At 39.6% G+C, this 26689-nt stretch overlaps 1 protein-coding gene across 2 annotated transcripts in view; it reads right to left on the bottom strand.

Moving 5' to 3' along the window:
* Window positions 1-523: 523 nt before the first annotated feature.
* RABGAP1L (RAB GTPase activating protein 1 like) overlaps window positions 524-26689 on the bottom strand; it is a 657995-nt gene continuing 631829 nt past the window's right edge. The window contains 6 exon segments of one of the 2 annotated variants that reach the window (NM_001444343.1): window positions 524-5659; window positions 7552-7749; window positions 9624-9695; window positions 12958-13041; window positions 16108-16212; window positions 23577-23687. In NM_001444343.1, the coding sequence (NP_001431272.1) occupies window positions 5507-5659; window positions 7552-7749; window positions 9624-9695; window positions 12958-13041; window positions 16108-16212; window positions 23577-23687 (723 nt within the window). In that variant the 3' untranslated portion in view covers window positions 524-5506. 2 annotated transcript variants of the gene reach the window in all.

The raw sequence follows: 26689 nt of genomic DNA, 5'->3' as shown, positions 1-26689 counted from the left end.
GATTTTGGAATTGGGATGCTGAGATGCTAGTCCATCTCTGCTGGTCACTTGAAGACATGTAAACTTGGAAGCTGTGCATTTAGAAGCAGATGCCTCTTTTCAAAGAGGCAGGAGCAGATAAGCATCACCTGGCAAAACAAGCAGAAGAGTGATTATGAGAACAGTTGCTTAGGTTCCTGATAGAATACCAGTTCTCTCTCCCCATTGCTGCCTCAGGCCCAACAATTTAGCTTTTGGTAGCTATGAATTAAATATACTTTTTTCTTCTTATTTAATTGCATTATTAGTAAGCTAGCTGGAGAGAGTTTCTGTTAACTTGCAACCAAAGAATCTCTACAGAGAGGAATACAGGGCACTTGGCTGTGCTGTACAGGATATCGTTTTGTAGGGTAGGTATAACCTGGAACAAATTCCTGTGTATTTCTTCTTGCTTGTGTAGAGTCTAGTGTCAGATAAGTTTTACATAAAAACCGGGTTCAGATGATTCAGAATAAAATCAACTAAAGAAAGTAAAAAAGACATGTATGGTTTCCAGAACAAATGTTTATTACTGCTTAATGGGGCCAAAGGGGCAACACAAAGCATTGAAAACATCACTGGCTCACAAAAACAGTCACCTTGCTACCTTCTTGCATTTGTTTACTTCACAAGGCTTCATTCACACGTGAAAACAAGATACTAATCCAATTCAAGTTCATAACAATTATAAAAGTAAACATTTGTTGGGACAATGTACAATAAATTGCACTTTTCTTAACAAGCATTACATTTACATTTATAGAGTGTACTATACATAATACATGGAATTATGGAAACATCTAATTGGTCAGTGTTTAGAGAGGAGAAAAGCTGCTCACTAATTTCTTTTGTAGTCAATTAGCACAGTTTGGTCTAATCAACTCCTTTATTCTGGAACCTGTTTTCATTGGAGAAGCCATGGACAAAATCATAGAATTCACAAAAATAGATGGCATAGAATTTCTACTACCTCCCCAGCAAGGGGAAAGGTAGGAATTGAAATAAATAAAGTGGGACTGAGAAACTTTTTTTCTTTATTTGAATTAAGGATCCATATATTATGCAAAATACCAAAAATAGTGAAACTGATGCAAAGGTTATTGGAATCTTGGATTCTGGGACCATTTCCAGGCTTTATTCTTGTGCTTTCATGACACCAGAGTCTTGATGTATTTATGTCCTTATCAATCAGTTTCCTATATTTTAGTCCATATATAATATGTAGTTATTAACAGATTTTACATGTTAATTTATTGCCAATGAAAAGGGAAAGAAACTTAAAATATTAATTTTCTACTCAATGATTCTTTTAAAGTTTTCAGAATACCACAAATGATAAACCGGGGTGGGGGTGGGGAGAGTGGGACGTGTTGGTGAAGATGTTTTTATAGCAGGTAGCAAATTCATTTGAAGATAAACTTAACATGTAGTCTTTTAGATGGAAGCTTAGTAGGGAACATCTGACAGCTGGCTGTAGTCACTAGGCTACTTGTAAACATCCACTTTTCTCCTTACAACTCAAGATCATCTCCCACTGAGGTGCAGCCCATACTGAAGTATTTGTTTTGATAGCTTTTGAAAGGTAGGAAAATGCCTCAGGGCTTTGCCTGTATTGTATGGAAGCCACTCTAAGAGAGGAAGTATGTTGTGGAGCAGTTCCAGTTCAATGTTACCAGCATGGCAACTGGAGGGAACAAGTTACGTCTGGTAGGAAAACAGGGCACTGAGCTGTGTCTGGCCTTCTGTATCTGATCACCATGTGCATGTTCAGTTGCATGGTACCTGGGTATTCAAAAGAGGCAGGGATACTCCATATAAAATTCTACCAATCTCTCTTTCACACACACACACACACACAACTCCTCCATATAAAATTCTACCAATCTCTCTTTCACACACACACACACACACACACACACACACACACCCCTCACAACATTCAAATCAAACAACAGAGTTTGTCCACGCTCTCATCTACTTGTAACTGAAGCAAGAGAATCAGAGCTACTTTAGAGTGTTTTTTTGTAAAGAGTAAGTTATACAACGGAATCATCTTAGTAAATAAAAGTGTTCTTTTCAAGAGAGCTAAAACAAAGTATTTGATTTTTTAAAGGCTCCTTTCTCTCTAAAAGGATCCTGAAATCAGACAACTAACTTAGCAGAATGATTTGCAACTAATCAACTTAAAGGATCTAACTCTCACCTCTTGTGCCCTAAACTATGTATCCTCTCGTTTTTCTCAGTTTAGCTAGGAAATTAACCACTAGTTATTAGCTGGAAAATATTTTAAGAAAATGGAGTAAAGGTTTGAGAAAAATAAATATTAATACATAGCATAAGAGAAATAAAATTTTTGAAAACAATGGAAACAAGATAAATACTATTAAATATCCCAACATTAGTACAAAGATTACTTTCCTACTTTATTATGGAAATTTAAGAAAGCCAATGAAGAATAAACTACTAACTTAATAGCAGGGAGAGGGGAAGAGTGTTACTGGTTGCATGGAAAAACAGGCCATAGGCCTATGTCACATTCCTATTAGTGTTTCTGATAGGCACTCATATATAAAACATTATAGGTAACTGAAAATTCTTTTGCATTAAATCATATGTAACTAAATATAACTAAATTGTGCCATGGCTCAGGATGTAGGAAGCTAGCAAACAATGCACTGCAAAATTCAGCTTGGTTTCTTTCAGCTTTAAGGAATGTGTTATGATTCTTAAGATATAAAAGCTAATGACTGAATTGTCAAATTGAATTTCATTCCCTTAATTGATTCTGCAGAATTTAATGAAAAAAAAAATCACTTTTCAGAATGCTGCAAATGTTGGCTGTTTTATACTAGGGAAAGATGAAAAACACTCTAGAATATTTGGAAATTTCCTGGATATTTGGGCTGGTCAATCCCTTTCTAAAAGAAATCAAGAGAGGAGTAGTAATTTTCAAATATACTCAAAATAAGAGAAATTAAAATTAGCAGTTACTTAATGCTGGGATGCATGAGTTTTCAATCAATACATGGTAAAGGACATGTGGTTTGAGACAGTGCTATTATAACATTATATGAATAATTTACCAACTTTTCAATTTTCTTTTTTTCTGTATTTGCAGTTGCTACTCACCCAAAGGCATTGCAGGGAGGGCCAGTTTAGTCTATGGTACCAATACGCATACCCAAGTATGATTCGGAACTGGAGAAGGGTACAAAAAAAAAATCTATAGATGGTCATTATAATCTTTTAAAAGAGTTTTTAAAAATGCAAAAGATGAATTTATTAAATGTTTGGAATGTATGTACCTACTGATTTTGTTTAAAGAAAAAAATATAAGGGGCTATGAAATTGAGCCATGTCTACAGGTAATAACTACAGGTAAGGACGTACAGCTATTTCTCTCTCAACTGCCATTTAAGGAAAATTATTCAATTTAGGCATTCTGTGAAATGGTATAAGAGCTCTGTACAGTTAGATTTATGAGAGTCACAAAACACAAAAGAAGAGCTTTAATTTAGCTAGCCATTTGATAAGGCAACGTGTACAAGGCTTCTTGGGATCTAAAGCATGAAGTACCAGTAAAGCTAACAAATTATACTAAATGATTTACAGAAACAAGTACCAAGATGCAATTTTCTAGCCATTATATTTTACAAAAAAAGAAAAAAAAGAGAAAAAATTACCTTTTCTAAACCATCATGTAGGGAATGTTAAAGTCAACACAGATACTCAGAATGCTGAGTTACTTTCCTTTTGGGTGAAAGGAAATGAAAACTATGATAAAAGATGTGGAGGACAAAAAAAATTTTTTTTTGTAAGAAAAGTATTATTTGATGAGTGTAACGAAGGATAACAGCCACATCAGTTTTATGGGTTATAGGTGATATGAACACTTACTGATAGAAGGGACTTAACTTTTTAGAGTTTAATGATTATTTTTGAGGAAAGGAGCCACCGTGAAGAGCTTGTAGAGCATGCTCCTGGAGTGAAGATGGTTTTTATGCTTTTTACCTCCAAGAGTATATTACTTTTAACTGCGACGTATGGCACAGATGAGAATTGCTCTGGCACTGCAGAGTTTAAGATCCCTTGCAAAAAATATGCTCAACAACGAAGCCAAGGAAGAGTATCAATACATGTTACTGTACATAGCTGACAGTAGTTTGGTTGGTGTAAAAGGACCAAAGGCCTCCAAAACAGCTTTAAAAATGGGAAAATTAGTTTTTCCCTTACCAAAGGATTTTCCTGCAAGGTCTATTTATAAAGACATGTTAAATATAATTGAAAAAAATATTTCCATCAACTTTTAAACAATAGCTTTACCTTTCCATGAGATAAGTATTTCTATAAAGGTTTTATATGCAATCAAAAATGTTACAAATGCATTTGCATCTCTTTATCTAGGGGTACCAGGGGCACATTTTTAGGAAGCTACAGAAATCAGAAAAAGTTGCCTAATATTAAACTAAGATGACATGAAGCTGACCTCTATTTCCCATTTCATAACTTTAACAAAGTTATAGTATATTAGTGTTTCCTTAGCAAGTATATAACAACATTAAATGAAATACTCTGTCCCTGGTTCTATTCCATTCTAAGCACAACAGCTGTTCCTGGGCCTTTCTAGCTTCTCTTGTGAAGATCCCTAAAGAAGCATCCACTTCTGACTGTACATTGGCCAGAAGTCACAACTGTGCTCATTCTTAGGAACTTGCAATTCCCAGATGGAGTTCTTAAAGGGACCTGTTAGAATAGTAGGACCAAAATGATTTATTTTATCCTGCATATATCAAAACCTCAGTTCTTTCTATCTCATGTGTGTTCTCAATAGTCAACCTTATTCCGTGGTTCTTGGCACTTTATTTCCAGATGTACCCCAAAGAAAATAAAAATGAAGTATTCTCCTTGGGAACTGTTCATTTCCAGATCTGTTCTTTCTTTCGGACAAGGTTATCACTATCCAGGGAATCATTTTCAGGAGGAAACCTGACAGTGGTCATGACTGGCCCCAGAGTGCTTTATCTGAATAAATCCTGAAAGTTAGGAGGTTTAGGTTTCAATCTTTTTTTTTTTTTCTTTTTTCTATGACAAATAGCTTTCCTATCACTTCAATCTTGGAATAAAAGACATCTCCATTTTTATGTAAGATAAAAATAATTATGAATAATTCTAGCTCTAAATAAAAAGCATTTAGTTCTGAATTACTTATTTCCAGTCAAACATCAGGCATATAAAATAATGTGTAATACTATGATGGATCAGAACACGGCCTTCCGTGAAGAAGCACAAAAACAGGTATTTAACATAAACCATGTTAGTTTAAATTACATCCCTTTGAAAGTGTCACACAAGAAAGAGTGAGAGCTACTGAAAGATCGTGACTTGCTGTCTGGCCTCCTTTACTCTCCTTCAAAGGGACACCAGGGAGGATCTTCCTGGGTTACCGTTGCTTTGATCATTGTGCTCTTGTGCTTGGGTGAGGCTGGAACTACGTGCTCTCTTTGGGGGGCTGGGTGGCCTGCGGTGGCTGCAGGGGCTGTGTGCCTGTGGCCGTTTTGATAGAGTTCAGGGTTTTGCTAAACCAAGAGTTTTTTGCAGCTTGGATTTCATTCATAAGGGCTCCTCTCTGATGTTCAAGTTCCTAATTAAAGAAAGAAAATCATCTGAGTTATATAAATGTTTTCTCTCTGCCAAAAAAACCCCCCAAAAAAACCTAGAGTACAGCGTTTGGAATCCCCAAGTCTATATAGCCATAGCTTTCTTCCTATAAAACCCAGGAGAGATTTAGTTGGCTTCTTAATGCAAGAAAAGATTTTTAGAGCTAAAAGAATTACCACTAAAGTAGTCATTTACGATGGAGCATGATAATGTGAGAAAAAAGAATGTATACATGTATGTGTAACTGGATCACCATGCTGTACTGTAGAAAAAAAAAATAATGCGTTGGGGAAATAAAATAAATAAAATAAAATAAAATAAAATGCTATGCAAGTAGAAAAAAATTTAAAAAATTAAAAAGTGATGGTTATTGTCATTAAAAAAAAATAATAAAAGAATTACCACTAAACCCAGAATCTGTGCTTTCTCTGATCAGAGAAATGAAACCCTGTTTACCCCCCTTTTCTCCCTGAAATTGAGGTCCAAATCTAGGTTTAGGGTGCAGCCTGAAGGAACATGTTTAGAACCACGGGTAAATACAAATGTAGAGATAGAATGAATTTTTACTGATAGCTTAAGCATGAATGAGTTCTAGTTCCAAACACATGGCCTTTGCCCCTGAGAACAACGTACAAAGTCCGACACAGAAGAGTTAAGGATCTTTGGTGTAGTGCAGCTGGCCCTTTGTATGGCAAGACACAGGCCAGGGTAAGGACTACTGGTAAAAAGGAAATGGGAATTGCCCATCAGAAGCTGGGACTATTTCTCCAATTCTGATATCCTCCAGTATGGAAAGAGATTACAGGGAAAGGGATTTGGCAAAAACAGGTAAAGATGAGAAGCTCCAAAGAGAAGAATGGCTGTCAGCCAATGTTCCACTGCCAGGGGGAAGGAGAACAAGGGGGGTTTCATCTTTCAACTTTCAGTATAAGCTAAGTGACCAAGTTCAATGGAAAGGACCTTGGGGAGGGAAAAAACAACAAAACAAAACAAACAAAAAAATATATATACGTGTGTGTGTGTGTGTGTATGTGTGTGTGTGTGTGTGTGTGTGTGTATCGGGGTAAACTAAAAAGGCATATACTTGTAGTTCCCATGGCTATACTAGTCCCGTGTCTCAGCAGTAATGAACCCAACTAGCATCCATGAGGATGCAGGTTCAATCCTTGGCCTCACTTGGTGGGTTAAGGATCCGGCATTGCCATGAGCTGTGGTGTAGTTCGCAGATGTGGCTCAGATCCTGTGTTGCTTGTGGTGTAGGCTGGCAGCGGTAGCTCTGACTTGACTCCTAGACTGAGAACTTCCATTTGCAGTAGGTGCGGCCCTAAAAAGACAAAAAATAAAATAAAATAAAATTAAATTAAATTAAAAAATATATATATACTTAAGGAGTTCCCATCGTGGCTCAGTGGTTAACGAATCCAACTAGGAACCACGAGCGGGTTTGATCCCTGGCCTTGCTCAGTGGGTTAAGGATCTTGCATTGCCTTGAGCTGTGGTGTAGGTTGCAGACATGGTTTGGATCCTGCATTGCTGTGGCTGTGGCGTAGGCCAGCAGCTACAACTCTGATTAGATCTCTAGCCTGGAACTTCCATATGCCATGGGTGCAGTCTTAGAAAAGACAAAAAAAAAAAAAGCATATACTTAAGTTCTCGTAAGATATAATTTTAATTGTATTTTAAACTATGTGTTTGTTTATATCAGTGTTTAAAAATGATGCAAAACTGCATCTCATCCATGGGCAGAAAATGTATTCATCATATACGGTAACATTGCAGTGATTCTGAGTGCTCCAGGTATATTCTACAGTATTAGAATATCCTAGGCCACAAAGTGTTCATTTTTTTCTACTGATCTTTTCTCAAATCACCAACCTGGATTTTACACTTGGCCTCCACCAGCTGCAGTTTGGTTTGTGCCAATTCCAGCTCCATCTCCCTCAGCTGCTTCTTAAGAGAGTCCTTCTCATCATCCGATTCAATTCCCTGGTCCTCTCTGCTGATGGCTGCTACTTTCAGAGCACCTTCCTTGCTGAAAATGTCACTGCAGTGTTTACACGCCATCATTTTACCCTGAAAAATCCAAATGAGATAACCAACATCAAACTGTATTTCCATAGATCACTTCCCGAAACAATGCAATATGATTTTTTATTTAGACACTGCTTGTTGTCATCAAATGCAGACCCATTTATGAAAGCAATTATTTTTCTTGTGCTACAACCAAAATGGTCATGGTTAGCACCAAACCCAACTATCCAAGACAGGTGCTTCTTTTTCTTAAAGTATCTCTAGGGAGAACGTTGGGGATAGAAAGTATTACACAGCATTTTTTTCTGAAATCTGTTCCAGAAGTTTGCACTACCATTATTCTTACCAGATGCCAAGTTCCAGGCCACATGTTCCACATACATCACGTCATTTAATCCTAGAGCCACTGTATGATTAAGTACTATTATCACCCGCCTTTTATACATGAAGAAACTTAAGAGTTTAAGTAATTTGCCTATGGGAGACTGAGCAAGGTCATTCTCACGAACTCAAGCCTACCTTTGCAATAAATAAAGTGTGTATACTTTTGCTCAGCTTTAAGCAAAGATGATCTTTATTGTTAAAGGTGATAAAAGTACCTCTGCCACATGTCTGGACTGCTGGTTGAGCACAGAGCACTGAACAAGAGTGCTACTGTTTTCTTAAGATATTTTCAAAACATTCGAAAGTTTAGAGAGAAGAGATATTACAGAATATTTCTATTTTGATGGCCTACTGTTACGACAAGCTCAGTGTGTCCATACCCATAAGTACACTCCTCTCTTCACACACACACAAAGCACCCCTGTGTCACTGTGCGTTACTCCACCATTTAGGCCTCGAGATTTTGGTGTAGTCTTTCCATTAGCCTCTCCTTCATTCCATATGCAGCTGGTCATTAAATTTTTCCTCAGGCATGTTCAAGCATGTCTCCCAGGCCTGAATCCTGAAAAGTCACCTTCTCAGAACTGGGTTCATATTTTCAGTTCTCATGTCTCAGATTTTCAGGTTATAACTTATAAAATATGTGTTTCCTGAGCATTTATTGTGTGCCAACTACTAAACCAAGCACTCTATATACATTATCTTATTTAATCTTCAAACTGACCTTCTGAGGTAGGTAATGTTATTTCTATTTTGCAGAATACAAATAAAGTTTGGGAGAGGTTAAATAACTTGTCGAGCTGTTAAATGATATGCTACAGTGTCTAAAATGCCTTTAGGTACTAGTGTAAATCTGAATACATTCAAGCAGAAATATATCAGGTTTCTGTAACACTGGTTCCAAGGGTTGGCTGTGCCAACATTACTACTTAGGAATACTGATCCTTTTTGGTTCACGGCTGTTTCTATAGACTCAGTGAACACTTTTTTTTCAAATAGGTAATCAACACAAGAAGTTTTTACCACCAGGGGGCAGCATATAAATAAATGCTACTGGTTTGCATTAAAAACAAATCTCCAAAATTTTGGTGGAAGAATCAGTTACCTAACACTTTTCTGCCGCTGAGTTCTAGAGTGCCCTTGGCATCCATAGTTTGAGAGAGCCATGGGATGGTTCAAATGAGTTGCACGCTGAAGTCACATCAATTCAGGCACAGTTGGGACGCAGGCTGCTCAGGGTTCCAGGTTTCCAACGAAAAGAAAGCTCAGGGCCCTCTTGTGACAATGCTGAAACCCTACCTCCTCTCATGTTACCTGTCTCTGACAACCCATGAGATTTAAGGGAACATAACCTTTCAGCTGGCTCACACGCCAGTCAGAAGAGAGATTTTATTCTCCATAATCCCTAAATCCTAAAACAAGGGTAGGGAGGTAGGGATCATTATCTATTGGGATGCTCCTATCAGGTACTCACTCAGGACTACATGAATTCGGAAGAAATTATATCACATAACTAGTTCATTCTTCCTCACCTTGACCACTTCCAGCTCCTCCTTGCTGGCTGCCTGCTGTTTCTCGAGTCTGGTACTCAACTGGGAACAGATCTAAGAGAAAGAAAAGAGCTTCTTTACTAGAAAATAGGATGACTCTTGTAGCACGTGTACACGGATAGCTGTTAATCCACGCATATATCACTCCAGTATCTCTGATGATGGGAGAACTTTTGCAGATGGGTAGCCCTGCAAATGCCAGTTATTCCTGCAACAAGGAGCAGAAAGCCTGACAGTGTTCTGTGTGTATAGCACATCTCTAACCCGATCAGTAGAAAAAAAGAAAACACACAGGTAGATTTGATTTCCTTCTGTTCCTAGCCTTCATGACTGGTTCCAGTGACATCCTGTCCTCACTTTGGAATCAACTACAGAATCTTTGCAGAGTATCTACTTTGGGCAAAGTACTATCGCAGAAATCTGATGAATTCTGAACTAGAAATGTCTCCTGTCTACAGCTACAGAAAGAGTTTCTGTTTTCAATTATAAAAGTTTCCCTAGGAAATGACAGAGTGAATTTTTTAAAAGTTAAAATGACCAGAAAATAGTAAAGGAATTCCCTGGCAGCCTAGTGGTTAAGGAGATATTATCATTGCTGTGGCTCCAGTCTGATCCCTCATTTGGGAATTTCTGCATGCCATGGGCATGGCCAAAAAAAAAAAAAAAAAAAAGACCAGAAAATAATAAAGACTTAAAACTCTAATCAAGTGGTTTTGCAACATGACATAACATGAAAAGCCTGGAAGTCCAGCCTTATGACTTCCTAGCATTCAGTCCTTGGGCAAATTCACTAATCTTTCTAAACCTCAGTTTCCTCATAACTTAAAAGTGCTATGCTGTGCTAATTGGTGGGGAAAAATGTATATAAAGGGCTTCATATAGCACCATCATATAATGTGCTAACAATACCAGGAATAGACAGAAATAAATGCTTTCAAAGCACCCCCCCCCCACCTAAATTTGTGTTTTTTACTGGAAGTTCAAACCTTGCTAAACTTGAGTTTAAGAATTTTTTATTTGGGAAAAAAAGGAAAAAAAAAAACAACAAAAAACAGTCAGGGGATGTCTTATTTTAAAGTACAAAAAGGTCAAGGGACCAGGGACCACTCGCTGAGTTCAGTTTCCAGTTTCTCCAGATCCAAGCCTAGAAGCAATAAATAGGCGTAGATTGGCTTATGTTGAAAGGACACACTCTCTCTGGCAATTTTGGCAAGCCATATACCCTTTTAACTAAACCCCAATATTCTGATACATAGCCCCAAACAGCCAATTCCACTTACAGAGGGCAGTTAGATTCTGCTTTATTTTGAATTATCTTCAAAGAGATGGGTCTGCTGCCCTTTACAACACTTGAAGTGCTTGCCAGATAATGTTCACGAGGAGCCCCAAGGACGGCTCTTTGAAGAGCTGCACAAGGCGTCCACCCAAGAACTAACACACTGATGAAAAAAATGCATGTGTAGCCATGGCAAGTTCCACTGCACCGGGTCTTTAGTGTTCCTTGTGTTGGTTAATCTCTAATCAATCTTTCTCCTAGTTCACCCAAATTCAAAATCTCAGGATCACTTCCAGTGCTTTCCCTTCTCTAGCAAAAAAATGACTCTTTTGTGTCTCCTGTTTCTCTGTTTTCATTACTACTTATTTTAGTTCAGGGCCTTATTTTTTCTCACCTGTTGAACACTCCTCTGTTCACCTCTTACTGCTGTCTTTGTGTCTGCATCTCTCCACTTGGCTACACATTTCTCACGGGGACAGAGAGTGCCACGTATGTGCTCCTGCTCTTGCCACTTTCCTACTACAAAAGGAATCAAATGCAAATTCCTCAGCCTATTCCTGCAGATCTTCCTTGAGCTGGGCGCCAGCTCACCTTTGCTTCTACTATACCTGAAACTTGTTCAACAAAACTCTTTGTTCACTAATCTTCCCCCACCCCCTGCCCTGCCCCGCCTCCCCTGCCTGTGTACACGCTGTTTCCCTCCTGCCACCATTCCCATCCTCTCCTCCATCTCCAGATACCCACGCCTCACCTAGCATCTGAAGCACAACTCAATCACTCCTTTTCCAGGAAGGGATTCCTCATTTCCCATATGTAATAAATTCCCTCTTCTCCTATTTATGGACAGGGTTTACCTCCCTATTACAAGATCAACTTCCAGAGGAGAGAAATTAAATGAATTTACCTTTTAGTCCTCCAAAGTATCAGGCCTCACATGCAGCAGGCATTAAATATACATAGATTTACACACACACACACACACACACACACACACACACTGCTTATAAAAGAGAGTAACACAGCTCTGAGGCCTTATTTCTAATCAGTCTTCTAATTATTCATTTGTTCATAATATACAGATGAATTCCTTCCCCCCCAAAAGCATGAATGACATCATTGACATTTTTATTTATATAGCGACGAGGCATATTCGGTATATTATAATTTCTAGTTGGCAAGATTAAGAGAAGTTTGCTTTCTTTGTGCTTTTCTGCACTTTCTTAATTTTCCACAAGGAAGATACATTTCATTTATAAGCCAAAAACCCCACATTTGTAAAAAAAGTTAAGCATTAGACTTCAAACTCCTACGTGAGGCAGGAAACCCCAGGACAAGTTTTGGCTACGTAGGTGGCATATGGTGCCTTGACAATTCTGGAAAACTGGAACCAAAACAGTCCAGTCAGTGTCTTTCAACAACCAGAGAGGTCCTTGCCATGTCTCAGCATGACCAGCAGGGACAAGGAGATATTACTGGAGCCGGATTGAGGGCTTTCTGAGCTCCCCCGGAAACATCCTCAGGAGAGCAGCGCCCCCTCCCTACTAACGGATCACTTTAAAGTTCATAACAGGAGGTTTCCTGCAAACACTGGCCTCCACTGGGTAAGGCCACACGGCTGTGTGGGAAAAAGAGCTCCCGCATTCTCTCCTGCGACAGCAAAGGACACACAGATATCTGAGCTATTGCCCTTTGATACAATCACTAAACTTGAGTGTTTAGCAAAGAGGCAAATGTGCGATCTGTTGGAAATTAGCTTCTGAGTAAGGCAGAAACAGGATCCCAATGGTAATAAGATTTCTTGTTCCTCTAAATCTATCAAACACTGTAAACAGCCAACAGATTGTGTTGCTCAATTAAACTTCCTATGTTATCAGCAAGCATGTCCAACCACTGTCTATTTCAGACAAGAAAATGAGCCAACAAATTTAATCACTGCAGTGCAGTTACTGCTCTGGAAACTCTAAAACAAAACAAAATTTCTCCAAAGAAAACAGCAGAACAATTACGTTTATGGTGACAAAACCCAAGGTGGCACATTACCTGTTTATACTCAGCAATGATGGCCGTAGTCTTCTTTATTTCATATTCTGCCTTCTCTAGCTGTTTCCTAAAGACTTCTTTTAGCTAGAAAGTATAAGAATGAGAAACATCAAGACTCAGTCAAAATCTTAACACATGTCCACAAACATCCACATTCAAGGCTGCCCAATTCACAGTCAATGACAACATAACATTTTCCCCAATGAAGTTGTAAGTATATACATTTTCCCAATGAAACTGCATGTTGATCATTTGAAAAATCTATTCATCTCCAAAGATACAGATATCTTTCTTTCCTGAAAAATATAAGACATATGAGCAATCCTATTATTAAACTGTTTCTGCTTACTTACATATACAGACTTTATAAATACGTTGGTAAATAAGTGTCCATTCAAAACAATCTAAATGTTCATCAACAGATGAATGGATAAAGAAGCTGTGGTATATATACACAATGGAATACTACTCAGCCTTAAAGAAGAATGAAATAATGTCATTTGCAACAACATAGATGCAGCTAGAGATTATCATATTAAGTGAAGTCAGAAAGAGAAAAACAAATACCATATATTACTTACATGCGGAATCTGAAAATATGACCCAAATGAACCATCTAACTATAAAATAGAAACAGACTCATAGACATAGAGAACAGACTTGTGGTTGCCACAGGAGTGGCAGGGGTAGGGGAGGGATGAATTTGGCATTTAGGAGTAGCAGATGCAAACTCATGGAATGGATAAACAACAAAGTCCTACTGTACAACACAGGGAACTATATTCAATATTTTGTGATAAACCATAATTAAAAAGAATATACAGGAGTTCCCATTGTGGTGCAGTGGAAACAAATCCAACTAAAAACCATGAAGTTGCAAGTTCGATCCCTGGCCTCCCTCAGTGGGTTAAATATCCAATGTTGCCATGAGTTATAGTGTAGGTTGCAGTCATGGCTCAGATCTGGCATTGCTGTTCTGATTTGACCCCTAGCTGGGGAACCCCCATGTGCCTCAGGTGAGGCCCTAAAAAGAAAAAAAAGAAAAAAAAATTATACACACACACACACATACACACACACAAGAATGTATAGGAGTTCTCACTGTGGCTCAGTGGGTTAAGAACCCGACTACTATCCATGAGGATGTGGGTTTAATCCCTGGCCTTGCTCAGTGGGTTAAGGATCCCATGTTGCTACTATGGTTGTGACATAAGCCAACAGCAGCAGCTCTGATTCAACCCCTAGCTTGGGAACTTCCATATGCCACAGATGCAGCCCTAAAAAGAAAAAAAAAAAAAGAATATGTGTCTGTGTGTATGTATAACTGATTCACTTTGCTATATAATAGAAATTAACACATTGTAAATCAAGTATACTTCAATTTTTAAAATACCCAAACAACCTTTTTATGACTGCAGGACATGTACACTATACAATTATTAAATGTTTAAATACATTTATTTTAAAAACTCAAAAAAAGTGTCAACCTTACTTTCAGAATCTATCTTTATCCTTATAAGAGTCTAAAACAAAACATCAAGGAGTTCAGTTTCATTGCTGCTATGCCACAATGGGAATTCCCGACTCTGGTTAATCTTTAAGTACATAATCAGAAAAAATAAATGAGCTCTGCTTTGCAACATCCCAAATTATGAATGGAGTGTATTCTGTAATTGCATATTCACAAGGTATTGCAGTTTATAACTAGCCTTATCATTAGCAGATTTCTGAATTTCTTCACATATGCTACATTCTAAATTCTCAGTGCTTTTCTAGGTTATATTGATTCAAACTTAGATGTCTGTATTGGTCTCTGTTCTCTGTCTTACATAAGTTAAAGTCATCAAGCACACCCTTCTTCCCTGCTGTGATAAGGCCCCACTGACTCAGGGTGAAGAGACAGTTGAGAGGTTTGAGTTAAGTTCACTGAATTTCTCTACACTGTACATGAGAATAATCCCTCACTCACAGGGGAATCACACCAATAAAACAGGACACACACAAACATACAAAGGAGAGAAACATGGATTTAATTTATGTGCTAATAGCCTTGTTCTTAAGTACCAAAGTGGGCCCCCACAAAGCAGACGTCAAAAAAAAAAAAAAAAAAAAAAAGCAAAACTGATCAAAAGGCCCAGGACAAACTCAGTAATCAGCCCCTTTTTGAGTACATTAAAAAAAAAAAAAAAAAAAATCTTGGTCTACAGTAATTGCTAAGACTCATCATTAAAAAAAAAAAAAAAAGTCATGGAATACTTTTTTTTTTTTTGGAATACTTTTTATAAATCCCAGGAGGTGCTAAATGACACATCCCTTCATTAAAACTTTACGGGAACTTTTTCTGGTTGCTTGGATAGCAGCCTTTGAAATGTTTTGTGTTCTGTTTTATATTTAGTGTTATGGATGTCTCCGAATGAAACACGTTAAAATAAATGAGCTAATCAGGCCTGGCTGGGACTGACGGAGCTGGAGGACCTTGCTGAAGCAGCCTGCGCTTCCTCGGGGAAGCTGGAAGCTTGGACTCCTTGGGTGGAGCGCCCCTTCTGTCACCTCTGGGGCTTCTTGGAGATGGCAGCATCTTCCAGCTGATAGGCCTCCCAACGCACATGAACACTGAAGGGAACTAACTTCACAGCTGGTTCCCAAAGGATGTCTTTTTTTAATTCCCCCAGGGAATAAGACCTGAGTGCTCTGCCAGGAACAGAAGCCTTGGTGCTCCTTCTTCTAAGGCATGAATCAGGAAAATTAAGCGTGACTGATGGAGGCAGCCCCCAGCAGAGCTCTCTGTAGGCTCTTGGTTTAACAATTCTTATAAAGGACTTCAGCGAAGTCAATGATCTCGGAGACACAACACGAAATCTGCAGATTTGTCAAAGCTCCTAGATCATCATTCCAAGTTCCTAAACTTAGAAAAAACAACACTCTTTCTAGACACCTCAGTAAAGGCAAATTCCTAAAAGCTGTTCAAGGGCGGAAACGCTGCTTCTTCTCCGAACACCCTTCGAAAGAAATGACTCAGTGCTACTCACGTGTGCTGCTTCAACATTGCCCTTGATTGAGCATAAATTTAATTTTACTTCTGGTGGAGAGTATGAATCAACTCCACGTACCCACACACCTGTGTAGAGACAAGCCCACCCGTGCCTGTACCTGAGCTGTCTCCTCCTCTTGCTTCCTCTTCTCTTCTTCAGTTTCCACCAGCCTCTGTTTGGTCAAGAGGAGCTCCTTATTCAACACATCTGCCTTGTCCTCTGCCTGCAGATAAGAAGCACAGCACAGTCATAAAGAAGGTGAAGGAAGCATGTGGATACTTTCCCCTGATCTCCAGTTATTACCATTCCAACATTACCGGAAGCCTTCCCTTTTCCCTCTCGCTCACTCTGGGGGTAGTAGCTGCTTTCACTGAAGGCTGATTAGGTCCCAGGCACTTGGCACACGTTATTGCTCCTCCTCACAGTGAAAATTATATTCCAGATAACAAAGCTTGGAGAGGATCAAATAACCCGACCGGGACACACACATCTAAGATCAGAGCCACTGTCTGAATTCAGATTTGAATGGCATCCTAGCCCACGCGCTTTCCCATTGCTTCTTCCCCATGATCAGATGTCACAGCAGCACTCAGTCTGAGACGGTGCCGACCGACTGGATGAAGCGGGGGAGCCTCACATGGAGGCTTCCAACTGGGGGCCCGTGGGGTGGATTTAGAGAGGACCAGCAGACAGGTGGATCCACAGACCACAGTTAGGTGAGAAACTTCCAAGTCCAGCTGAAGTAGCTTGGTCTACCAGGATACTCACAATGGCATTGAGCATAGAAAGGAGAAACGAAGACCCAAAACCATGATAGACACATCCCTGAGGAAAAGCGAAGTAAGGATCAGGAAGCCGGGCAGGAAAGACTGTATTTCTATGGAGTATCCTGCTCATAATTTGGATACAGAGCCAAAATTCACCACAGAGCACTGTGTGTATGTAACTTAGTTAACGCGTGTCTGTTTTGCTTGTCAGGGCCCTCAGCTCACCCTTTAGTCTCAGCTTCAAGCTTGCTTCTGCAGGGTTGTGGGTCTGAGCCCTGTCCACTCACCCCACCTTAATCGGCTCTCCACCCCCATCTAAACTGGTGTTTCCCTTGATAGCAAGTAGCGTGATCTGTAGTGACGAACGGCGTGTGTCATTTACGTGACTTGCCCAATCAATTGCAAGGAAGGCAGGAACCCCTCTCTTTTGCTCATCACTGTATTTCCAGCATGGAGCCCAGGGCAGGTGCAGAGCAGGTGTTCCTTAAGCATCTGATGAGTGAATGAATGTGGTTCTCTGAGTCACTAGAGAAGCAGATGGGAGGGGGCCCCCAGGATGAGTTCAGCAGAGAAAACCACAGACACAGAAGAGAGGCAGCTATGTGAAGAGGCCATCCCTGGCAGACAGCAGCAAAACATTGTCCAAGTAATCGTGAAAACTGGCCAGGTGGCCTTCTGTCTGTGTTTCGCCATATCTCCCACATGTCCAGATGGCCAGGCCAGCACAGTCTGCTGGATCCTGGCAGAGAAACTACATTCCAGCTTCTCTGATCTGTCTTCCAGTTCTTGATGTCCCATAGCCCAGTGCTTTTAGCTCTGTTGATAATTTGGAACTGTTGGGTACTTGAAGTGAAAAAGTCCCTTTGAAGGACTATAAAATTGGTTCTAACACATTAGATTTTAGGGAGATAAATCTACACAAGCAAAAGGGCATCTTAAAAGTGGGGGTGGGTCTCAAAAATTGCAACATGTATGTTGCAAGTTCAGTTTTAATAAACTGTAAAATACCTGATGTAGATTATGGAAACCCCAAACTGAGAATTCTGGAGTTGCAAGCCTGATAACACCTTACTCACAAAGCAGGAAATTGTCCCCAAAGTCTCTGACAGAGGGTCTCCCAGGTACAAATCAAGAGCAGCTTTCCTGATGGCATCAGTGTTCTTAAAAATCTTACCAAATCTGTCTCCCTACCACAGCAGCCCATTGGTTAAAGTTCTACCCCAGACCGTCCAGGCGATAGCTCTGCTAATAAAGAAAATTGCAATCTGACCTCATTTTACCATGCCCCCAGCAGTTGCCATTTCATGAAGAGAACAGTCCTTTTATAATACACATTATGACACTCTGAAACAAATATTTTCTAAGTTGGGCTTCTGGAAGAGAGATTTATCCAAATTATGGGCCTCCTATAAACTTCTGAATAGTCAATGCTATCCTGAGGCTTAGCAACAAGCTTCTGAAATTCTGCAGCATATCTAGATGTTTTATAGTTCTGGAAATGTCTGTAAGGAAAGGGAAAAAAAAAAAAAACTCTACTCCCCTGAGGAAATTTTTGATAAACACTTTAAGTAAGAAGGTGGGTGCTATTATTTTTATGTACACATTTTCTACTGCATGTTCTTCACTAGGCCAAGGTCAGGCGGCCTCACTCCATTTCTACTGTTATCAGATCCAATCTGCAGAAATTGCTGTGGGTCCCGCATGGGGAGAGTCCCAGGACGCCACACCTGAGTTTCTTCTCCACGCTGAACAGTGAGGCAGGAATGATTCTGCTCATCAGAATAGAACCAGATCTGAACTAACTTGGTTCTTCTAAAAATGGTCTTCTGGTTCTCTGTACAGCCAGCCTCTGCATCTCATTTAAGCAGAAACCATTTTTAATGTTAAAGGGAATCTCCAGGAACATAAATACTAAACACATACTCCAGTTCCATGTTTGAGCCTAAATGATAAAAACCTTCACCATCATTTGATGTGAGTGAATGGATCACTGTCATTATTATCTTCCAACATTTCACAATGCCTCACTGATAGGGAAACTTCTAATCACTGTCTAACTTCTATGACATAGATATGAGAGACACAAGCGCTGAGCCTGTGATTAAATCACAAACCAACTGAGAATCTGCTCAGAAGGCTCAGCTCTGACAGCAGGGATGAGGAACTTTCAGAAATGCTTTTCCCCAAGTTCCCATTGTGGCTCAGTGGTAATGAGCCAGACTAGTATCCAGGAAGATATGGGTTCGATCCCTGGCCTCACTCAGTGAGTTAAGGATCCTGCATTGTCACAAGCTGTAGCTGCACCCAGAAGCGGCAGCTCTGATTGGACCCCTAGTTTTCTCAAAGAATTAGCCAAGGCAGTCGTTCAATTTAAAACAAAACAAGAGGAGTTCCTGTAGTGGCACAGCAGAAATGAATCCAACTAGGAACCATAAGGTTCCAGGTTCAATCCCTGGCCTCACTCAGTGGGTTAAGGATCTGGCATTGCCGTGAGCTGTGGTGTAGATCGCAGACATGGCTCAGATCTGGCATTGCTATAGCTCTGGTGTAGGCCAGCGGCAACAGCTCCGATTAGATCTCTAGCCTGGGAACCTCCATGTGCCGTGGCTGTGGCCCTAAAAAAGGACAAAAAGACAAGAAAAAATAACATAAAATAAAATAAAACAAAACAAGAGAATGTGCCGCTGATGCCATGCAGCCTCTGCTTTAATGTGAACTTGTCGAACTTTGGTCAGCAGGGACCTGGGCCCAGTCTGCAGTGGGAAAGCACTGCTTGTGTGTCTTTCAGGCTTGTGGAAGGGCCTGAAAGCAGGAAGTGACAGAAATTGAAATGGAAATGTTGTATCTTTTTTCATTTCTAATCACTGAGAAGCCCTCATTTAAGGAGTCTGAGGGAGGGCAAGTTGTCATAAGGGAAGGTTCTGTCTGAGAGAAAAATGAAGAGCTGCTGGTGCACAGGAAGCCTGAAGCCAGCTCTAAATGACAAAGGTAAGAAGCAGCTTACTTTTTACAAAGTGTCTAGTTACCTAATTCATGTTTGTTTGCTTTACATACTGGCTCAAATACAATTTGCTTTCATGTTTGTTTAATGTTTGCCAATGTTTTGCGATTCGAACTAACAGATTTGATTTTGAAAAACTAGAAATGCAGGAGTTCCTGTCGTGGCGCAGCGGAAGTGAATCCGACTAGGAACAATGAGGTTGTGAGCTGTGGTGTTGGTTGCAGACACAGCTCAGATCCTGTTGCTGTGGCTGTGGCGTAGGCCGACAGCTTTAGCTCTGATTGGACCCCTAGCCTGGGAACCTCCATATGCTGCACATGTGGCCCTGAAAAAAAAAGCAGAATCAATTAACCAATCTGTCAATCAATAAAAATATTAAAAAATTAAAAATAAAAAAAGGAAAACTAGAAATGGAAAAGTACTGGACAAACTGGGTGAAGGCAGGCCGAGCCAGTACTTTTTCTCTTAGGCTAATTCGCTTCCTTGAAGGCTTGGAGAGGCAGGACACTTAAGCTGCAGGGATGCTTTTTCTTTTTCTTCTTCTTTTTTTTTTTTTTTTTTTTTTTTGGCTGTGCCTGCAGCATGTGGAAGTTCCAGGGCCAGGGACTGAACCCATGCCATAGCAACAACCCGAGCTGCTGCCGTGACACCACCAGGTCCTTAACCTGCTTCATGACCAGGGAACTCCAGGACAGTTTTTCCACTTATAAATAAACATGGCTCAGGTAGGAACTGCAAAATCAGATGCTGCAAGACAGCAATTTTTGAATTAGCAATTCAATGAAATAGCAATTTTTATTCCTTCATCTAGATAATGTACTTCAAAAGGCAGGTCTTAACTACTTATTTAAGAGGAGAAAGAAAGAGAGGTATGAAGGGAGGAAATCAAAGAGAAGGAACAAATGAAGGAACAGAGGAATCTTTTCTCAGGGACTAAGTAGCCCCACAATGCACCGAGGTACTCAATAAGCAATTATTTCATGAGTACTTAGCAATCATTTTAGACTAATCCAAAAATAGATTTTTTTTGGAGGTGAAACACTTTTTTAAATAACATATTTTTTCTGATGATTAAAAAGTTATAAGGTATATTATTACTTAGCCAAGGGTGGTTAAGTAATTTAAGGTCTTCATATAAGAGATAAATAATTGAGAAAAGTATAAAGATGAACATAAAAATTAGATTCAGGAAGTTCCCTTGTGGCACAGTGGCAACTGTGGCATGGGTTCGATCTCTGGCCCCGGGAACTTCCACATGCTGTGGGTGTGGCCAAAAAAAATTAGCTTTACTCTTATCACTCAGAGAGATCTAGCTACAACATTTTGATGTATTTTCTTGTAGGCCTTTTTCCTATCAAGGTATATTCCAGCTTCCTTTCCTATAGATTGCTCTATGCCAGCCCATTTTCCTTGAGATTTAGACACAAACATTATATATAGATAAATGTACTGTTTTAAAAAATATATATCACTACCTTCCTGTTGTCTTTTAAAACTATTCCAAAGGACATTTTACAGATACACCTTCATCCTCTCCATCTATTGGACATATATTTCTACTTTTTATTCTTGCAATAATGCAGTAAACTACTCTGCATGTATATCTTTGAGCAAATCTGTATTTTTTTTTTTTAGGATAGCTTTCCAAGTCAGACTATATGTGTCAGTTTCCTCATTTATAAAACAAAAGATGAAAATACCTGCTTAATGGAGTCATTAGGAAGATTAAATGAGACAATGCTTTCAAACTGTCAAATAAAAGGTCTTGGCGCAGAGTAGGCACTCAGTAAATATTTAATTTCATTATTTTTTCAACCTTTTTAAAGATGATATATACCATATACCTTCCCCTCATAACTTTTTTTTTTAAATTGTCTTTTTAGGGTTACACCTGCAGGATACGAAGTTCCCAGAGTAGGGTCAAATCAGAGCTGCAGCTGCCGGTCTACACCACAACAACGTCGGATCCTCAATGCATTGAGCGAGGCCAGGGATCGAACCCGAGTCCTCATGGATATGAGCCAGATTTGTTACCACTGAGCCACAACGGGAACTTCATTTCCCTTGTAACTTTCAATTTACAACCTTTTATAGCTAATTTCAGTGCATCACTATTGAGTCTAATTGCTTAAAACTTTTTTCTTTCCAGTTTCATTGTGATACGGTTGACATAGAGAATGTGCAAGTTTAAGGTTTACACATAATGACTTGAATGACACATATCATGGAATGATTACCACAACAGGTTTAGTGTGAAACTTTTTCACTCAGCAAGCCATCTTAGAAAAACTTTTAATGGATAAAATATTACAAGATGACAGAATCAAGGGTCAGTCAAGGCCATTTGGAAAGCTAATATGGAACCCCAAATTTCATTATAGTACTGAGTCACGACTACGCTCTCATTACTACAAAAACACAACAGCCAAGGGCAGGCTGAGTGTGGTCCTTGTTGAATGGGGACCCTTCTACCTTCTTTGGTTCTGCCTCTTAGCTGCACAGTTTTCATACCACCTCCAACAACTTGCAAATAGGCTGGCTGAATGGGGTTTGCAGTTAAAAGGGCCATTCCCTCCCTGCCCCCAACCACCACCACGGGGTTGCTTCTTCCACCTTCTACATCCTGTGTCCCAAACAGCACAGTGTTTGTTTGATTTTCAAACTCCATTCAGTGCTGACTTCTTCAGCTTCCTCTTCCCCCTTCAGCACTATTTTCCTTAACAGCGGTTTTATCTCCCATCTTACCGTTCTTAAAACCTCTGAGCTGCAAAATTAGCTGTTTACAGGAGAAAAAGGAGGTGTGGCGTGGACCATTTTTAAACATTAAAAATGTCCCTTCAATTTTAAACATCCCATCATTAGTGAATTCGTACTTTAAATACTGTCCGTGCATCGTGAGAGCGCAGGTTAACGTCTTTTTTTTTTTTTTTTTTTTTTTTTAAAACAGATTCAACAGCCTAATGTTTCTGACCTGGCACCATTGGGAATATTCACTTTTTAAATTTAAAAGTCAGAAAAGAAAGTGATAATTTTAAATATGCACAAGATTTTTTCTTTATTGTCACTTATTTCCAAAGACACCAACAATAGAAAAACAGTAAGTCCTAAAGCTGGCAGTACTGTTGGAAAGGACAAGAAAATTAAACAATTTAAGGGCTCCCTAGTGACAGCTAAGGTTTATGGAACACAGACTATTGTAGTACTTTACCTCGCTTAATTCTCAGATCACCCTAGGAGGTAAACATTTTTTTAAAACCTACAAGCAGGTTAAGAATGACCCTGGGTCGCATGATTAGTGAGTGGTGCTACCAGGATTCACGCCCAGGCAATCTTGGCTCTGAACTACTAGGATGCCTCTCAAGTCAATACATATCTCAATGTACAGGCTTCATATAAAATCCTCACAATTACTGTAATGAGAATTCTTTTTGGAACAAAAGGTATGATGTCTTGAAATGTTGGTGCAGCATTAGTATACTCTTGGTAGTGATGATCTCAGGTAATGATGCTGGCAGCTTTGTTTAGGAAACATACAGATTAAGAGAATAGGCACCAGAGAAGCTTAGAGGTGTTTTTTTAAGTATGTTGCACATGCTATGTGGAAGGACTGAAAAGCTGAGTATCTTAAAGGCTTGCCTTTTTTTTTTCCACCTTCTCCACTGAGCAGAACAGTCCCCTCCCAACTGTCATCCACCCACCAAGCAGCTGACTCAGTGTCAAGTACAAAGCAAGCCCTGGGAGCCCGTCTGAGAGCAGCTTGGTCCCTGCCCTGGAGGAGGTCATCCAGTCTTACTTCTGCCTAGGGAACCACAGGTTTACCTGATCCAGGTCATTCCGCAGAGCAATTTTGCTGGTTACTAGTTCATGGGCAAGGTCATCATTCTCTTGTTCCAACCTCATGCTGGCCTCCTGTAATCTCCGGTTCTCCCTCTGCAGAAAAAGAGCAACAGCCAGAGGGGGGGCATTAGTGCCTGGACGTACTCTCAGAAACAAATGGAACTGGGGAGGAAAGACGAGCAACGGCAACAACAAAGTGAACTTTTGAAGGTGTGAGAAGGGGAAGGCGCAAGTGGCACAGGAAGGCAGGGCTGCTGTCTGGGAAACAACAGTGGGTTAAGCGAGCGGTGCGGATGCGGACGCTACCCAGTGAAACTCACAGTTGTCCCTGAAGCCCTCCAGACAGGACTTCATCAAAAAAACCGTGCCGCAAAAAGCAAAACTTCCAAACACACCCCCAATCCTGTGAGGTTTTCATATAGATCTAGAACACAGACACAGGCAATTTTTGGTTTGAAACATGCATGATAATCAGACCCTTGATAAGAAAGGAAACTGCAAGACACAATAGTGATGAAACTGGGGAAACCACTAGACATTTCTTCACATTGTTTTTCCCATATCAGGGCTTAAATTCATTGAGTATATTTAAGATACACAGTTTAGGTTTCTTTTGCTATCAACTGACATTTTCGTTTTCTGGACGTGAATATATTTACTTTTCTGCATGCCAATTTTTGTGTTGGTAAGAGCAGTAGGCCTTACGATAATGGCTCTGAATGTTTGACTTGCTTTTTTTTTAAAAAGCTTCAGATTAAAAGATTTGGGATAAAATGAATTACTGAGCTTTCCCCCCAACCCATGAACTCCCAGGAAAAAAAAAAAGGAAACAGTTACATGATGAAAGAAGCAAGTCACTAATTCTTATGAAGCAAGGACTCCCCTGTTAAGGAGAGTATATTCATGTCTATTTTCTGAATAGCAATTTAGTGTCCTCCATCCCAAAGTATCAAAAGTGCTCCCTTTGCTGCTGTGAGCAGTTACAGAAGATTCAAAAGAGAGCTGACAGGAAAGACATGAATGCGATGAGACCTTCCTGTTTTTCAGATTTACACTCCTAACAAAGCATTTTCTGCAAGGATGGCAAAAACTCAGACAAAGCAGTGTTGCACAAGCAGAAGACAAATCTATGCCCTGGAAGATGGTGCATCTGAGTGTACAGAGCGGAGGTGGGGCAGGAAGTGAATTTTATCTTCCATAGAACACTTTGCAGTTTATTATATAGAAACAAGAAAACCTTATTTCTTTTTTTTCTCTCTCTTTTTTTTTTTTTTTTTTTTTGTTCCTTTCAAGACGGGTTAAGAAACAGGGCAAAGCCCAAGGCATTCATGGAGGCAGAGGATCCAAAAACTTGGCCAGCGAGAAGCCAAAGGATAAATCTGCACTTTTGACTGTAGCCAGTCAATGGGGCCCATTTCTGTCTCTTCCTTTGGAAAAGGTAAAATGGGATAGTTGGGAAGAGTCAAAACAATTTTGAAAAAGATATCTACGAAAAAGGAAAAAAAATCCCAAATCACTTTAATACTTTATTTATTTTTATTTTTTTGTCTTTTGCTTTTTCAGGGCCTTGCCCACGACATATGGAGGTTCCCAGGCCAGGGGTCTAATCGGAGCTGTAGCCACTGGCCTATGCCAGAGCCACAGCAACCTAGGATCCGAGCTGAGTCTGTGACCTACACCATAGCTCACAGCAATGCCGGATCCTTAACCCACTGAGAAAGGCCAGGGATCAAACCCGCAACTTCATGGTTCCTAGTCGGCTTCGTTAACCGCTGAGCCACGACCGGAACTCCAACTTAAATACATCTAAATAAATTAATGATAGAGTTGCATGCAGTGTTAAAACATCAGTGAAAAGTCTCTCTCTAAGGACAGGAAAATGCTTATGCTACCTTACAGGAAAAAAAATACAAGTAACTGGAAAATTTCATTTTCATAACAACATAAATAACATTAACTATGGGCAGTAGATTATTCTTACTCTTGTCTTTGTGCTTTGAAAATGTTTCCAAGTTGTCTACAATGAATTTATAATACATGTGTTTAAAAAGTTGTTTAAAAAATAAAAAGCAATTCAGAATGTCAATTCCATTGGAAGGGATAAAATGCCAAAATGAGAATTTTTTTTAACAGTCCTCTCCTATTAGAAGCTCATATTCTAGATGAAAACTTAATGGAGCTTCCTCTGTGACCAAGATACAATGTAACCCCTTAAAAGTGCCATCTTGCCAGGAACCCTTTCCCAAGATATTCCTAAAAAGACAGTGTTCATATTTGCAGAGGTAAATTGTACTCATCAAATTCTGTCTCATCAATCTACAGAAGCTCTACCCTCCCAAAGGAGCAAAACAAAAGTAGAAATAAAATATAAAAATAGCCAGGGCACCTTCAGCTGAATCTTTCAATCTTTGCTGAAATTATCCAAATTTGAGCAAGGGCTAGAGATCAGTCTTTCATTCTGATATGTCTAACTATTACCCCTTTCTGTAGAAGCAACTTACATACTTGTCAGAAACTTAGATTTTAAAAAATATGGTTCAGAAACTTTTCCAATGAAGTTCCTCCTTGCCAGGAACAGGCAGCAATACTCAGCACGATTTCATCACATTTCTCAAGGCAGACAGCTTTAGGCAGGGAGGAGATTTTTTTCATTTCTGGATAAATCCCTTCAAAAGAGACCGTGAGAAGACTACTTGAATACCTATTCCTGAGTTAAGTGTCCTATTTCTACTGAAGTTGTACCTGCAGTTCTCCAAGGTACAAAGAGCTCCCTCAACTATTTATTTACACTGAATTAATTTGGCACAAGTGAAAATGCTGCAGCTACTGGTTTTTCAGGTTACAGTGACATAGGCCTAGAACTGAGTTAAAAGAACCTCCAGGGAAAGTCAAACAACGCTAGTGGAAAAGCACTGTGTTCAAGGTACTTAAAAAAAGCACCAAGTAGCTTCTTCACTATTGATTAGAGATAAATATCCGATGGGTTATGCTGTTAAATAAAAAAGAGATATCACCTTGTGGCGTAGCAGGTTAAGGATCCAGTGGTGTCACTGCAGCGGCTTGGGTTGCTACTATGACTTGGGTTCGATCCCTGG

The sequence above is a fragment of the Sus scrofa genome, chromosome 9, assembly GCF_054392235.1.
Source record: "Sus scrofa isolate SSC_HxYL_T2T_F1_AM1 chromosome 9, Sscrofa_HxYL_maternal_Yorkshire_Landrace_v2.0, whole genome shotgun sequence".
Lineage (NCBI taxonomy): Eukaryota > Metazoa > Chordata > Mammalia > Artiodactyla > Suidae > Sus > Sus scrofa.
Note: the sequence above shows the minus strand (reverse complement) of the source record. Positions and strands in the feature narration are given on the sequence as shown.